At 46.5% G+C, this 15,684-nt stretch overlaps 1 protein-coding gene across 1 annotated transcript in view; it reads left to right on the top strand.

Moving 5' to 3' along the window:
• ADGRA1 (adhesion G protein-coupled receptor A1) overlaps window positions 1-15,684 on the top strand; it is a 260,938-nt gene that overhangs the window by 29,254 nt on the left and 216,000 nt on the right. The window contains 1 exon segment of the mRNA XM_074232112.1: window positions 4,459-4,530. Within this exon segment, the coding sequence (XP_074088213.1) occupies window positions 4,459-4,530 (72 nt within the window).

The following is a 15,684-nucleotide window of genomic DNA, read 5'->3' as shown; positions in this document are numbered from 1 at the left end:
AAACTGCCACAAAGTGGCCTGTGTTGCCTTGGGAGTGATGAGTTCCCCATCCCTGGAGGTCTGCAAGCCAAGGCACTGTCATAGGTTGAAACAGAGACCTCTAGTTTATTATTATTAGAGGTGAGAGGAGATGCCTCAGGGGTCCCCTCCCAACTCAGAACTGCTAGGATTTGGCAGCATTTCCATGACTGCACTATCATAAATGGGGTATAGGGGAGAAAGGCTCTAGGGGCTTGGGGGCTTCCTGGATATGGATAGCAAAGGTGAGGGGGTCAGTCAGAGCTATCTGGGAGTGACCAGAAGCCTGGTAGCTTGGAGGGATGGTTGGTCTGGTCTAAACTGACATGCATAAGACTCCACTGTGAATTCACTTTCCTCACTTCTTTTCCACCTCCCCGACTTGGCCCTTTCTCCCACTCCAACTGCCATCCCTTTCTCCAGGGGCCCCCTCCCTCTCCAGTTCACCTCTGCCCAGCTCCAAATAGCTTTAACCTTTTGAGCAATCTAAGGTACTCCCTCCTTCTTCCTCCTCCCCACCCCACAGCAGTGGAGAACAAAGCCTCTAGGAGAGATCACCTTGATCTGGCCAGTGCAGCCCAGTGAGGGCCAAGGTTGGGAAGTCAGGGAAGCTGGTACCTGGTCTGCTGTGAGCAGATCCCTGGTCCTCTCAGTGGGGGCGGGTAAGGTTCCATAGCCCTTTCAATGGGGGCTGGTGAACCAGAAGCTCAGGCAGGGAGGCACTGATGTGGCCTTCTGGGCATCACCTGAAGGCCGTCATCTCATGGACCAATGACCAAATCAGGTGACTGTTTGTCCTTTGGCCACTTTTGGGAGGCCCCAGCTCATAGACATGCTCATTTGTCCAGAAGCCATTGTCTTCTTGCTGAGCCATGGGAAGAACCCTTTACTTTCTCTCCCTAAAATCCTGCTTCCCAGAAGACTGGGGAGATTTCTTCCTTCTTCCCTGGAACAAGATTTCATCAGACTCTAGACAGGAAAACCAGCCTCCAGTTCCATTATTTAAATTAAAGACAATCCAGTATTTGTTTAATAACTGCTTGGCATGACCCTAGAACCCTATTGAAAGCTCATTTATATCCTGGGAAGAGCAAGATGCCCTCAGCCTGCTTCAATGCAGGAATCCAGGGAGCCTGGAAGCAGGCCCATTTCTAAAGGGCCAGGGAGGACCTATTCCTCCCTAAAGGTGAGAGAATGTAGAAAAATACAAATCTCTTCAGTTTGTTTCTGATGATGGTGGGGCATTCCAGAAGAAAGTGCCCCAAGAGTGGATTCTTGAGAGAAGGGAGTGAGCCTCCCAGGGTAGATGGCCAGCTCAAAGACACAAGGGCAGAGATGCTGGGAGCCTTTGGCCATGAGAAGGCCAATTGGACCAGAATTGAAGGGGCCTTAAGGAGAATGATGGATCAAGAGCCTGGCTTCTTGAGCAGTAAGGCCTCCACTTTTGAAATTTCATTTGATCTCAGTAGGGAAGGGAGGGACTGGCAGCAGGAAGACCAGTCTGGAAGCTGTGCCTGTGATCCAGGTGACCCAGATGTGAAGCAGACCCAAATGAGAGGGAGTGAAAAATCAGGAATGGAGGTAAAGGTCAGGAGTCCTAAACAAGCCTTGGCAACTTGGGGAAGGGAGTAGACAATGAGAGGGAAGAATTCAGGTCAACTCTAAGATCATGAAGAGTGACTGGAAGATGGCACTGTCTTCTGGGTGGCTGATGTGGCATAGAGGGGCAGGGATTGGGGGAAAACTGCGTGTATGTTCACATATTCAAGAACTGTGATGGGGAGGGAGATCTGTTCTCTTTCAAACACTAGGGGGTAAAGGAGAATTGGTTCTGGCATCAGATGCAAGGAATGTCCAGTGTTTCAGGGGTCTGGGCAGTGTCTAAGTCTCAGGTCTTGAGACTGGTTCCAGGACAACAGGGGACGCTTTCCCCAATCAAAATGACTTTGGCCACTTCTTCAAAGTTCTTCAAACAAGAGACTGTCTCTTGGTTCTGGATATTCTCACTGGCCATCCCCATGGATGGAAATTCTCTCCTTCCTCATATCTGCCCCAAGGATTCCCAGCTCAAATCCCACCTTTTCTGGAAAGTCTTTCCTAATCCCTCTTCATTCTAATGGCTTTTCTTGGTTGATGATTTCCTTTTTATCCTGCATACAGATTAATTATACAACCTCTTGCATTAGCCTTGGAGCTCCTCTTGGGTAGGGACTGTCTTTTGCCTTTCTAGATTCCCCAGCACATAGGGACCTTCCTATCATCATGCTTAATTAATGCTTCTTGGCTTTCTCTGGCTGGCCCAGCTGAATGGTCATGGGGAAGAGTAATGGGGCTGCAATGAGTAGGTGTGGTTGGGTGTTTGGTTCTTGTCACCAAAACAACTTCACTGTGCTAGAGACGAATGACAGTGTGCCCACCTGTGACTGATCAGACCAAGGTGAGCGTGAATGCTCTCCATAGATTGGGTACAAATAGCTCATGAGAACATCTGGGGTGTTTATACTTATGGATGTCACTTTCCTTTGAGCTGATTCTGTCTTACTCATAGAGCATAGCACCTTCTCTGGCGAGGGCATGCCATGCTAGATCCTGTGCTTGGGTCTCCCATGATGCACAATCAACTCCAAAGTTTTTAAGAGAGAACTTGACAGAGTCCTTGTAAGGCTTTTTCTGAACTCCCCCCTACCCCCATGAATGCTTGCCCTGAGGGAGTTCTCCATATTATTGTCTTTTTGGCAAATGTACATCTGGCATCCTAACAACATGTCCAGCCCATCATAGTCGCTCTCTCTGTAGTAATGTGAGAATATTTGGCAGTTTAGCTAGAGAAAGGCCCTCAGTGTCGGGTGTCTTCTCCTGCTGGGTGATCTTCAGAATCTTCCTAAGAGAAATACTTCTGTTTCCTGACATGGTGCTGGTAGACTGTCCAGGTTTCACAGTCATATAGCAATGAGGCTCCGTAGACCTTCTGTTTGGTGGCCAGTCTAACACCTCTGCTCTCCCACACTTATTTTGGAACCTTCCAACACTGAGCTAGCTCTGGCAATATATGTGTCAACCCCATTGGCAATGTGTCCCTCCCCAGAAAGGATACTGCCAAGTTAAATAAACAGTTTTCAAAACTTCTCATTTGTTTCAATAATTTGACTTATAGATAGTGTGACATTGTCTATAGAGCACCTGGGTTTTCTTGGTGTTCATTATTAGGTCAAAATGAGCAGAAGCAGCAACAAATCAATCCTTGCTTTGTTGCATCTCAGCTTCAAAGTCTACATTGACTGCACAATCATCTGCAAACAGGAAATCATACACCAGTACTCCCTCCATTGTGGTCTTGGCTTGGGCCTTTTCAAGATTATATATAAAACTGATGGGGGCTCACAGGAAAAGGGTTCTTCCATTGGAAGTTTTCAATAAACTCTGGTCCTGATTCTGGTCAGATTGGGTCCAGTCGGTGTCAAGGTCCTTCTCAGAGGGCATTGCCAATGGCCTTCATTACTGATGTTGGCTTTGCTCTTGACTCATCAGAATCTGAGGAATTTAGGGGCAAGAACATTCTCTGCACTGTTGTCATCTAATTACCATTGCATCCCTAACTGATCCTACTGGAAGGCTACCACTCATAAAGTTAATCTATCCATAGTTCCATCATCTGTCTATTTTTCTGTCTGTCCATCTGTCCATACATCCACCCAACCATCCTCTAGTCATTCATCCATTTATTTGTCTGCCTCTCTACCTGTCCATTCAACCACCCTCCTGCTTATCCATGCATCTGCCATTTATTTATCCATCCACTCATTTATCTGTCTGCCTGTTTGCCCTTGTATCTACGGATCCATTCATTCATTCATCTTTCCACCTACTTATCTATCTGTCCATCCATCATCTATCTATCCATTATCCATTTCTAGCTTTATCGTTTTTCTTTGTCACTCATTTCTAGCCCTTTTGTATATCCTTACACACATATGCATATATGCACTCAACACTTTTAAAATTTGCAAATCACATTGACTCCATGATCTCTTATACACCCTGTAACAGCCCTATGCAGGAGGGAGTGTCATTCTCACTTTACATATGAGCAAACTGAGGTTCAGAGAAGCAGTGACACTCTCCAGTGTAACTAGGTCATCTCATCCAGAAACTTATTCAGAAGAGTCCTGGCTCAAGGGCTGCTGCAGGTGCCTGGTCCTGGTGCCTGGGGGAGCTGCTCACAGACCACTGTTATGCTTAATAAGAGTAAATTCTGGGAAAGTAATTGCCAGTCCCTACTCCTACATGATCACCTTTTCCTCTATACTGCTGTGTGGGGGTTGGGTTAAATGGATCAAGTGATTAGGGCTTCTGGGTCTTCACAGACTAGGATTCTGTGTTGTTGTTCAGTGTAGGGATAGTCTTGTCCTCTTACCTGGGTTATTTTCTGACTTCTTCCAGAATCCTGACCAACAATAAGATCTTGGGAGTGAAGAGTGGCGCCTTCTTGGGTCTGCCATTGCTGGAGAGACTGTGAGTACCTGAGCTGCCCTCTGCCCCTCTTCGGTCCTTACTATCAGGGTAGGGGGAAAGACATAGACCACCAGTGGCAGGAAGAGCAGAAGGCTCTGTGGCAAGCCAACAAAGGCCACAGCAGTGGTCCCAGGGACTACAGACCTAGCAAGAAACTTGAGGGAGAAGTTAGTAGCTAAGGGAGCTGAGTAGCGACCCCTCTGTCCCAGGGGTGGGCCACCTTACAAGCCCCAGTTTTGCCACTAATTCACTTGCAGTCTGACCCAGCTGGGGAGGTCTAGAGGATGATAGGGCACTCACATTTGGCAGAGGGCATATGGAGGAAAACCCAGAAAGTCTGAGAGGAAGGGAAGGCAAGGGTGGTGTTCTCATTCTGCTCTTAGTCTTGGCTTCAAGTAGAGATGGATACAATGCCAGGCAAGGTCCCTAACAAAACCAGGTGGGAGAGGAGAGGAGAGAGGTGGGGGCTTGAAAGGGCTTGAGCCTGGAAGACCTGGCCTGGTCTCTCTGTGCCTCAGTTTACTGACTGGTGAAATGGGGACAGTGATACTCTGCTGGCCTTAACTTCCAGGCCTCTTGTGAGTCTCAGCCAAGGTCTTGGGTCAGAGGTGGTCAGCAAACTTCCAAGTACTCTATAAAAGTCAGCTGGCAGGACAGGACTGTGGGCAGGTGTCAGATTCCAAATACAGTAGAGAAATCCAGCCTTTATTAAGCACCTCCTGGAAGTCAGGCATTGTGCCATGGACTTTAGACACAAAGTTGGGAGAACCCCCCCCCCCAGCAAAGATCTCTAATAGGAGAAAGCAATGTGTAGTGGGCAGGGAGGGAGGGGGAGAGGGGGATGAGTGATGTGAAGATGGGAGGAGGGAAAAGGGGACTGTGAAAATGGGGGGTGGTCTGACTCTCAGCCATGGGGGTGGCGGTGCCAAGATATGAAGATGGGAGTAGGGAGAAGGGAATGGCTCTCAGTCATGGGATTGGGGTTTAATCTGCACTGGCAGAGAGAGACCCCTGAAATCACAGATCTGTAACTGGGTGACATATGGAGGCAATCGCCATGGAATCGATAATTGGCTGGGAGGTGCCTGTGGGTTGGGCCAGTCCCCAAGGGCCCATGGGGTCCCCCCTTCAACTCTAGTGAATTTGTTCTAAACTAAGACCTGAGTTTAGTCAGAATCCCTCTGAACCTCAGCACTGGGTTTGTGTTCTCTGACTCCCGCACATTAAGATCTATCTCCAGTGAACCACTGCTTTCTTTGCAAATTCTGTTTCCTAGAAACTTCTAGATAACAAGGCAGTAAAGTATGTTCTAGTGTCTGTGGATGGACCAGCACTGGGAGCAAGTAGGGGAAAGGACCAATCTCTTCTTGGGATTTCCCCAGCCTCAGTTTGCTCTTCTGAGATGGCTCTCCTCAGGGAGATGGCCCTTTTCAGGGAGATGACCCTCCTGAGGGGTCTCCTGGTGGACCCAGATCAATCTTCTTTCAAAATCCAGGCCATCAGAATTTCTCCCCCAGGTCCTTTCCTTCACACAGGCTCCCAAGTCCTCCAGTGGTGCCTTTGGTCCTTCTGGGGAGGTGTTCCCACTCGTTCTCACTGTTTGATTCAATCACAGAGGGTTCTTAGGGAACAAAGGCAGGCCTTGCAGGCAAGCGTGACAAATCTTCAGTCTCAGAGGAGTCAGTCCTGGGCTGCAGCCACCAGGATGACCAAGAGAAGAGTGAGTGGGGGACTTGAGACGGGGAGCCCCCATCTTCTGCCCTGGCCATGCTGCATCGGGGTGCTGTGATGAGCTGGGAGGCATCCAGAAGATGAGTCTCCAGGTTCTCAGGTCATAGGGAAGGACAGGAATGGTTCAAGACCCTCCCTTACAAGGGGGTTTCCCCAAAGGCTCACACATAGACAGGTCACAGACAAGCCAGAATTTGAACCCATGTCCTCAGATCCCACATCTGGATCTCTTTATGTGGCATTGCACTGCATAGCTGTAGGTCAGCTGAAAAAACATCCTGGAGAAGATACTGCATGGGAGGGGAGGGTGCAGGAGGGAGGAGGATCTGAAGGGCTGCACTGCCAACAGATCCCCTTTGCTCTGTTTAGATCAGAAGGGTAAATGTAGGCTTGGGGTGTGTGTGTGTGTGTGTGTGTGTTGGGGGGGGGTGGAGTGGGGAATAAAATCATAACAGAGCCATACCCACAGCTGCTGGAGGGAGAGAGGAGCACTTCCAGAAGGGGTCTGGGCCCCCTTTGCAGAGGATATGATTGGGGATTCTTATTCCCTTTGGCTTGGTCTATGTGCCCCCCTCCACCTCTGATTCTGGGACATTGCTAGCAGTCCTTACCACCCCCACCCCCCCATTTACATGCTTTCTTTCCTGGGCTTCTGCAATACTGATGTCATACTCCCCCACCCTCTTTTCCCTCTTATTCACTGGTTTCTTGACAGGCAGCTGTTTGCCTAAATTCTATCCTAGACCCTTTTCTCTTCTTCCTGTTTCCTCCTTCCAGGATCTCACCTGTTCACAAGGGCTCTGCTTTTTTCTTTATGTGAAGCCACCCACCCACCTCCAATCCAATCTGCCATCTATAGATAATGCAGCAGGTCAGAATATGTGAGCAGTAGAATGTTCTGGAAAGTTGATTGTCAGTCAGCCCATTGAGTCAGGCACAAGAAAATGTGTTAGTTGGGATCTGCAGCTCTGATCTGTGTGGTTCTGGTCAGGGAAAGAAGAGAGCTACAAGGGATGAAGATGGTCTCAGAGCCCCTTGACCCAGCTCCAAGCTCAGTCCAGGTCTGGCCTCACTTGACTTTATGCCTTCGATCAATTCTTTCTCTGACCATTCCCCAGGGTCTGCTTGGGTCCCTTCCCCCACTGCCTCCACTTCAATTGTCAGCAGCCCAGTGGATCCTGTGCTCACAGTGACCCTTGGACAATTCTGTTCTGCTCTTCTCTATACCCAACAACTTCCTCGCTCTTCTACCTCCTTCTATCCCGTGCATCCCCCAAAGATGCATCCCCTTCAAATATGACCTCCTCAGAAACTGGGCACAGCTCCCCACTGCTGCCCAAAGAAGCCCAAACTCCTCAGGCTTGCAACCACTTCTCCAATAAGTCTTTGCTTGCAGATTCCCAGGGACAGGAAGCTCACCACCTCCAGAGGCACCCATGCCACTTTCTGTGCTTCTCAATACCTGTATTATTCCTACCCTGAGTCAAAACTGAAGAAGGTGTTTAGGAGCAAATGATGGGTCTTGTGCTGTAGGAAAGATCAAATTCCTAATTAGACTCCCAGAGAAATGTAACAAGCAGAACCCAGCCATCGTAAGCCTCAAGGGAGCACTGTTGTTATCTCTGCAACTTCTAAGGTGTCTCATGGGCTTCTTTGGCTCACCCTGCCTTTTGAAGGGTCCATTTGATGAGCTCCCATATGGTTAGAAGTCATTGGGTGTACCCCCTCTAAACCTTGGTCTCCTTTTGGCAAACCTTGAATGGAAAGCAGTTCCTTTCTGTGGGTCAAACCTCACTTAGAACAGAGAGAGAAGGGACTATGAGCAGGTCATGGGAAGGCAGCCCTTCATTCCAGGAGCTACCCCTGGCCACCAGATGATGTCAGGGCCATGAAGGCTTCCATGTCTAATGGGATGCTATTACATGGCAGAGTGATGGAAACCAAGTCGTTTCAATTTAATTGAACTCTAAAGATAAAGTCTGTAATTGAAACAATATAATCTTTGAGTAAAATGGAAACCAGAAACCTCACAGTGATTCGTAGGCAGTGGGAAGTGTAGGCAGGGTGGTTAGTGAATGGAAGGAGAAACCCATTCCTGGCTGGCTGCAATTCTCCTTGAAATATTCTTGACATCTAAATTACTGGAGTGGAAGGAACACTTGTAAATTCTGCATTTATAAGGAGGCTGGTGATGAAGCGAACGCCTACACATCTCCTCCTCCTCCTCACATGGCAGTACCTTTGTACAATTCTCCACACTCACAACCTTGTTGCATAGCAAAGCACTGGCATCTCAAAGACAGCCAGGCAGGAACTGAATCCATTGCCCATTGAGGGGTGCCATACTGCCCAAAGCCCTGGGTCTGGAGTTAGCAAGACCCACATGCAAATCAAGCCTCAGGCCCTTCCCGGATGGGTGGCCCAGGTTGAGTCACTTAATCTCTGTCTGCCTCAGTTTCTTCATCTGTAAAAATGAGGATCATAATAGCTATTCCAAGGATAGCACTGGAGGGATGCTGATCCTGAAACACAGAAGCTCATTGGTCTGGAGGGAGATCCTACCCTTCCTGTTGTCTGAGCCAGACTCAGGAGTTTGGTGTGAGATGAAGCAGGGAGCATCCCCAAACTTAACCACTATCTCTCTGTGGGAAGAGGTCTGAGAGTGAGTCAGAGCACAGGAGGAAACACATGAGCTGTCTGTTGAGCTGCACTCAATTGGAAGCACCCAGAAGGCAGCTCAGAGCAAACAGGCTTCCCGAGGCCATGAGGTCCACCTCTGTTTTCTTCACTGCCCTGTTCCAAGGATGTAAGAGTTATTTGGTATAATTACTCCCAACTCTTCCTTTACTCCTGAAGATCACAATCTCCCTTTGTTGGTCATGGATCAACAAACATTCAGAAAGTGCACTTCCCCATATGAAATCATAGTGAGAGTCAGTGCACACCTACTGTGTGCTTAACCTGTTCATTCTGTACATTCTCTCATTTGATCCTCACCACAACCCTGGGAGGGAGGAGCTATTATCATCACCTGGCTCTAACTTATTTTACAGGTCAGGAAACTGAGGTAACCAAGGGTGAAAGGATTTTTCCTTGATCCCACAACTAGTAAGTGAGACCAGTTTTCTATTCCAAGCTTTGTGTTCCATTCCACCCATGTCCGTTCAGGAGTGAGACAGTCCCTGCCCTCATATACACAAAATAAAGACACTGTAATCTGACTTATTCTGAAGAATCTGAAAAGGCTTTTTGAAACAGGTCACCCTTGAGATGAAACTTGAAGAGAGCCATTTCTCCGAGGTGAACTCGAGGAATGAGAGAGTCCCAGGCTTGTGTGATGGCAAGAGGTCGGAACAACAGACAGCCAGGTGTGACTAAGACCACAAAGATAAATTAGAGCCAGAGGACAAAGTTCTTTAAATGCCAAACAAGAAAGTTGTATCTTATTCTAGAGCCAATGGGGGCTGCTAACACTTCCCATCTATGACTTAAGAATGCAGAGTGGCAGCTGTGAGGAGAAACACCTGAATTCAGGGACTCCAATGAGCAAACTGGTGCCCTCAATCCACATGGGAGGTGATGAGGTCCTAAATGAGGGTTACCATATTGGGTAAAGAGAAGGAGCAGACAAAGACACAGAGATAGAGGCAGATCTGAGGATGGATGCAAGATTGATTAAGGCATCAACAAGACTGCAGCTGATAATAGGTGGGATAAACTAGAGTGAAAAGCTAAAGATGACTCCAAGGTGGCAAAACTGAATGTCAAAAAAGCAAATTCTAGATCTGAGTTGGAAAGAAACTTAGAGACTCTCTAATTACATCCTAACCAGAAAACAAATCTGTTTTCAAATGCTTCTGATAAGGACCCATCTAGATTTTGGCTGAAGACCCTCAGTGAGAAAGCAGCCACTTCCTCCAGTGAGAGACCAAGGTGCCTATAAATACCTGCAATCATTAGGACATTTTTCCTAAAATCAATTCTAAACTTGTCTTTTATGTAATTTCTGTCCCTTTCTCCTAGTTCTGTTCTCTGTGGTCAAGCAGATCAGGGAGAATCTTTCTGAAGTGTGTAGCAACTGCAGCCCTTAAAATATTTGATATGTAGAATCAATGAGCTGGTAGAATAAGAAAATGAGTCTGTTTGATTTTTCTCCATTATCTCAAAAGATCAAGAAAGGCAAATAGGATAAAGAAACAGCTATAAGGAGAGAATAAGAAAGAACTCATCACAAGAATTACAAAGTCTCATAGATATCCAGTAATTTTTACATACCAAAGGAATACATTTAGTATCCCACAAGATTATTCCTCATTCATGAGAAATGCAATAAATAATTGAAATGTAGTTTCAAAAGCAATGGAAATTAGCTTATTGCCCCAAAATAATACAGCCTACAAAATTGAGTTTAGTCATCTTTGAGAAAAGATGTATTTTCAGTAAGTTGGAGAAGTCTACCATTCCTTTAGAAGAAGTCAGAGGTGATCAAAATCTTTGATATGACATCTCGCCAAACAAAAGACACATATGAATGTGTGAATAAGGTCACCATTTAGAGAAACAAATCTAAATTACATTTCACATGCTTTTACAATAGATAAAATTAGTTTCTGCTTCTTTGTTGTTGTTTTTTGACCTCTCACCTTTTTCCGAGTCATTGGGAGAATAAAAAGGAAGCATTTAAGGACCAACATTAAAGAGGAGATCAAAGTAAAGGAAGATTTGAAGAAAAATTTCTTAGAATGAGATCTCACAGATAAAGTAATCCCCCTCCTCCTTGAAAAAGCAAAGAACATTGGTTTTATCCTGCACCCAGAAGCAGGAAGAAGCATAAGAGACATTTGGTCAAGATGTATTATGGTATACTTGATGAATATTTGCAAAAGGACCACCACAAAAAATGTAATTACATTTAAATGACATCGTTGCTGAGGATTACCTGGAGAACTCAAAAGATCTTTCCAATGAAGCCATCATATGCTCTGTAGGTAGGGATAGATGAAGATGGCAGCAAAGCACCCATTGACTTGTGGGGCAGGAAGAACTTGTGGGACCACCCTTGGGAAACTGGGTGTTCCAGGACCCCCCCCCCCCCAACCACTGAGGCACTTGAGTCTCTTGGGATAAGGAAGAAGATGGAGGTCCTGTGCTGGCTTGGTGTGAGCCCAGCTGACAGCCAGGCTGCTAAGATTCAGCTTATTGCCAGTCTGGTCAAGAAATGAAGACAGATGTCGTGGTCATAGTCCTCCATTTTATTTCATCTTCATGATGTGAAAGAGAAGAGGCTTAGGTCATTTACTTGATTAATGCAAACAGCAAAAATAGAATCATAGTCTGCAGAAAGAGGAGCAGAGGGAGAAAAGGAGGGCAGGACAAGGCAGGGAGGAAGATGTCTGAAAGTCCAGCCTCTGAGCCTCTGCCTGGTCTCCTGCTTCAATCCTGGGGCAGGCACCTGACAGGCCCTCACAAGCCTCTAACATTTTGAAGTCACAGGTACATTGTGATTGATTGAAGGACCCCAGATGGGAGCTGGCTTGGAAAAACCTGGGCTCCAGGAGGGCAGGGCAGAGGAGGACTTCTGGAGTCCTTTGCTGTGAGGGTCAGGGGGAGAGAGAGAGAGACAGGGAAAAGTAAGGGAGATGAAGGCTCAGTTAGGGGCTGCCCCTTGCAGGAGGCCTGCCCTGATTTCCCCTGCTCATGACCACTTCTGCTCCATGCCCAAACTTCCTGCTCCCTGCTTTGCATCTGTTTTATGTGTGTTCATCTATGTGCCTGTCATCTCTCTCTGTCCCAGGGTACTCCTGGTCTGGCTGCTGGCAGGTCAGCTAATGCTGACCCTCAGGCTGAGCTCATTCTGATAAGAGGCAGGCTGCTGCTTTGATGGGTGGGAGTCTGATCTCTGTCCCCTAACCTAATAAATAAACGCAGAGAACAGAGCAAAAAGAGGTCAGCTTCTGGAGGCAGGAAAGACCAGGGTTTGAATCCTGCTCTGGGGGAACTATGGAAAGTCTCACTTTCCTCAACTGAATAATGGGATACTCAGTGTCTACTTCCCAAAGTCTTTCTGAGAACCAGAAGGCATGATTTATATAAAGAATGTTATAAATTATAAAGACCTGTCAAAATGCCATCAGTTATTATTGTGGTAGAGTTTACTGCATTCTTCTCCTAAGACTGGGTCTTTGCCTGGGCTGTGCCTCATGCCTAGAATGTACTCCTTCCCCTCTGTTGTTACAATCCCTCTCTCCTTTCAGAGCTCAGCTCAAAGGCCACCTCCAATATACACCCTTCCCTGCTAGCCCCAGTTTCTGATGTGCTCTATATTTATTCTTTGCCTATTTTTATTTCACACAGGGCAGCTCAGAATATATTCTTTTACATTTCTATGCGCTCAAGTTATTTCCCTGAAAGGAATGCCACTGTCTTGAGAGTAGGGATGGGTCCCCATGTTGTGAGGCCCAAGCCAGGGTGTGGCATGAGTAGGTACTTAATAGATGTTTATCAAAAGATTGAAATATTTGTTGAATGAATGTTGAAAAGCAGTGAAAGAGGCAGCTGGAGCTCTGGGTCTGGACTCAAGAAGACCTGAGTTCAAATTTGGTTCAGATACTTCTATCTCTAAGATGCAAGTCCCTTCACTTCTGCTCGTCTTTATTGTAGAATGGAGACAGTAATGGTTTTTACCTCTCCAGGTTATTGGGAGGATCAAATGAGATATTTGTAAAAAGTCCTTAGCCCAGGAGTATGTAGGTCCTATTATCCATGAATATGCATATATGCCAGATCCTGAGGATGTAAAAGGAGTCAAAACAGTCCCTGACCCCTGAGGCCCTTGAGGGGCTTAGGAAAGAGAGAGGTTAATTGTGGGAGTTGAGCAAACCCTACCAATCCCATCTTGTGCTTCAATTCTAAAGCCAACTTTCTATTCTGTTATGTTTTCTATTCAAATTATGTCCTATAAGAAAACTATTCAATTGTGGGACTTGGGAGAAAAGTTTATTATATTATTTAAACTTGGCCCTGTATACTGGGCTCCCCCATTTTACAGGATGGGGGAGATGGGCATGTTTGTGGTCAGAATGGAAGGAGCCAGTAGAGAAAGATTGAAGATAAATGAAAGAGGGGGATGAGGGAGTGATCCATTGGAGGAAACAGGATGAGTTGGACTCACTGGAGCAGGAGAGGGGTTGCCCTTGTTAAATAGAAAGGCCACCTCAATATATTAGACAGGAGTGAATTTGGAGAGAGTGGTAGAAAGCACCTGTTTGCAAAGAGATGAGAAAAAAACAGTTCACCATGGATGGTCTCAATTTTTTCTGTAAAATAGAAGCCGGTGTCCTCTGAAAGAATGGAGTGGAGTGATGGGAAGTTTGAGGAGGGATGAGACATTGGGATGAGCCCCTGTGGGGAGTGGGGCAGCTGATATGGGAGGTAGAGTAGGAATGCCAAGCAGCAGTGAGAGCCCAGTTGAAGTTCTGTAACATGAGTTTGTAGTAGACCTAGATGTGTGCTTTCCTCCTTCACCTTCACCTTCATTCAGCAGTACATGTGCAAGGTTAGATGCTTATTCTTTGGACCTAGAGTGAGCCACATTCTAGATAAGAAGTTCAGGATTCTATAGCTTAAGATCAATACCATACATGGAACCACATCATCCGCTGAGAGAAACCTCTCATTATTTCGAATTGTCATTATGACAGACACAGTTAACAGAGGAAAATCTGGTTAGAATGAACTTGTTGAAAGAGATGTAATCATAATGGGTATTTCGAGTCAAAAGCTCTCCCGAGATTACACAGATGTGTGACGTAAGCTGATAGGGAACGTGCAGGGAGTTGACACCTCATCTGAGCTTTTTATCCTATTTAGTCATTGCCCCACTTTTTATTTTGCTTTGGATTTGCTTGAAAATCCCATTTCCCTTTTCATGCTTCAGGTGTATTTTACATCTTCTTCCTTTGGCTGAATTTCCTTCCATTGGTTTTCCCTTAAAAGGCTCATTTATGTGCCATATAAATCCATAAAATTTATCTCTAGTCACTTTTGGTACTACTTTCCAACAAGGCTTCATGCTAGTGATCTGTCCCATTGAGACTGGGAATGAACAGCAATTTGTTTGGATTCACCTCTCATGGGTACCAGGGGCTCTAGTCATGTCTCTAGAATGTCAGTGAGAAGACTTATTTTGACCCATTGAACAATGCCATCAATGGCACACTGACCACCCTAGGGTCAGAAACAGAGAATAGAGATGCTGTGGTTTTCACCTTTGGTAGGGAACTCTGTAAAAGGCCTTCCAGGTTCTGTCTTGATGTGACCCCTCTGCTGCTGGGAAGGGTAGAAGGCTTCTACCTCTTCCAGGAGGTACCCTTCTTCCTGCAGGAAGGGGTCCAAAGATGAGCTTTCAGGGTTCCCAGCCTTGGCTGCTAAATGCATGTTCTCAGTTGTAGGGTGAAAAGTTGCCCATGGTGAATGACTGCCCAGAGAAGGCAGTGCCACAGACCTGTCCTGGGCATCTTGGTGAGGCTTGGGCATCTCTCAAAGGGAGTACATGCAATAATCTAGTTAGTAATTGGGATCTACTAACATTTGGCATGGGGTAGTTTTTCTCAGGAGGAATTTGGATAGGATTGATCCTGGGTATCTGGTGAAAGTTTGGCTTCCTAGGAACCATAACCATGGACCAGGACTGACATGGGACCCCTCCCCCCAACTCATTTAGGCTTTGTGGAATGTTAAACTCCCCAGGAATAATGCAGACTCAGCTCTCCTACCCAAAGGAGGGTCTGTACTCGAGAACATCACAAAAGCAAAACAACTATATAATCTATATTGGCTCCCACCCCCAGGAGTGGCTTGAAGAAGCTGCTGGGGATCTCTAGGATCTGGAAGGCTGAGGCTGGCAGATAACTGATCTTTCAGAAGAGATCATCCCTCCTGTCTCTTCCCTTAAATCAAAATCTCTAGGGGCATCACTAGCTTAAAGGAAACTTTTTTATGGGAGTTGAGTGAACCCTAACATACAGAAGAGGAAACTGGGGATGCAAGGATGCAGGGGGGAGGGAGAGCCCCTTGATACCATGGCATTCCTGAGCATCAGTGTAGAAGGTAATAAAAAAACTAGAGCAATGAGCAGAAGTGGGGCTGGGAGGACATGGAAGACCAATGGTACTTGAGGAAGGGGCTGGGGACCAGTTTGTGCAGGAGAGAAGCTGCCCCTGGTCCACTCCCTGGAGCAGAAGGACCTTCATCCCTTTGGCCAATTTTGGTCCCCATCACCTAGCCTTGAGAAGCCAATGGGAGGACATGTGAGAGGTGCTTTGTAAACCTCGAAGCTGTTGGAGACATGAGAGATACTGTTATTATTAGGCCAGATGCTGTGAACATGTTGTCATAGCAACCAGTGAGCATTGAGACCCTGAC

Source organism: Macrotis lagotis, chromosome 4 (assembly GCF_037893015.1).
Source record: "Macrotis lagotis isolate mMagLag1 chromosome 4, bilby.v1.9.chrom.fasta, whole genome shotgun sequence".
NCBI lineage: Eukaryota > Metazoa > Chordata > Mammalia > Peramelemorphia > Peramelidae > Macrotis > Macrotis lagotis.
This window is presented reverse-complemented; position numbering and strand designations above follow the sequence as displayed.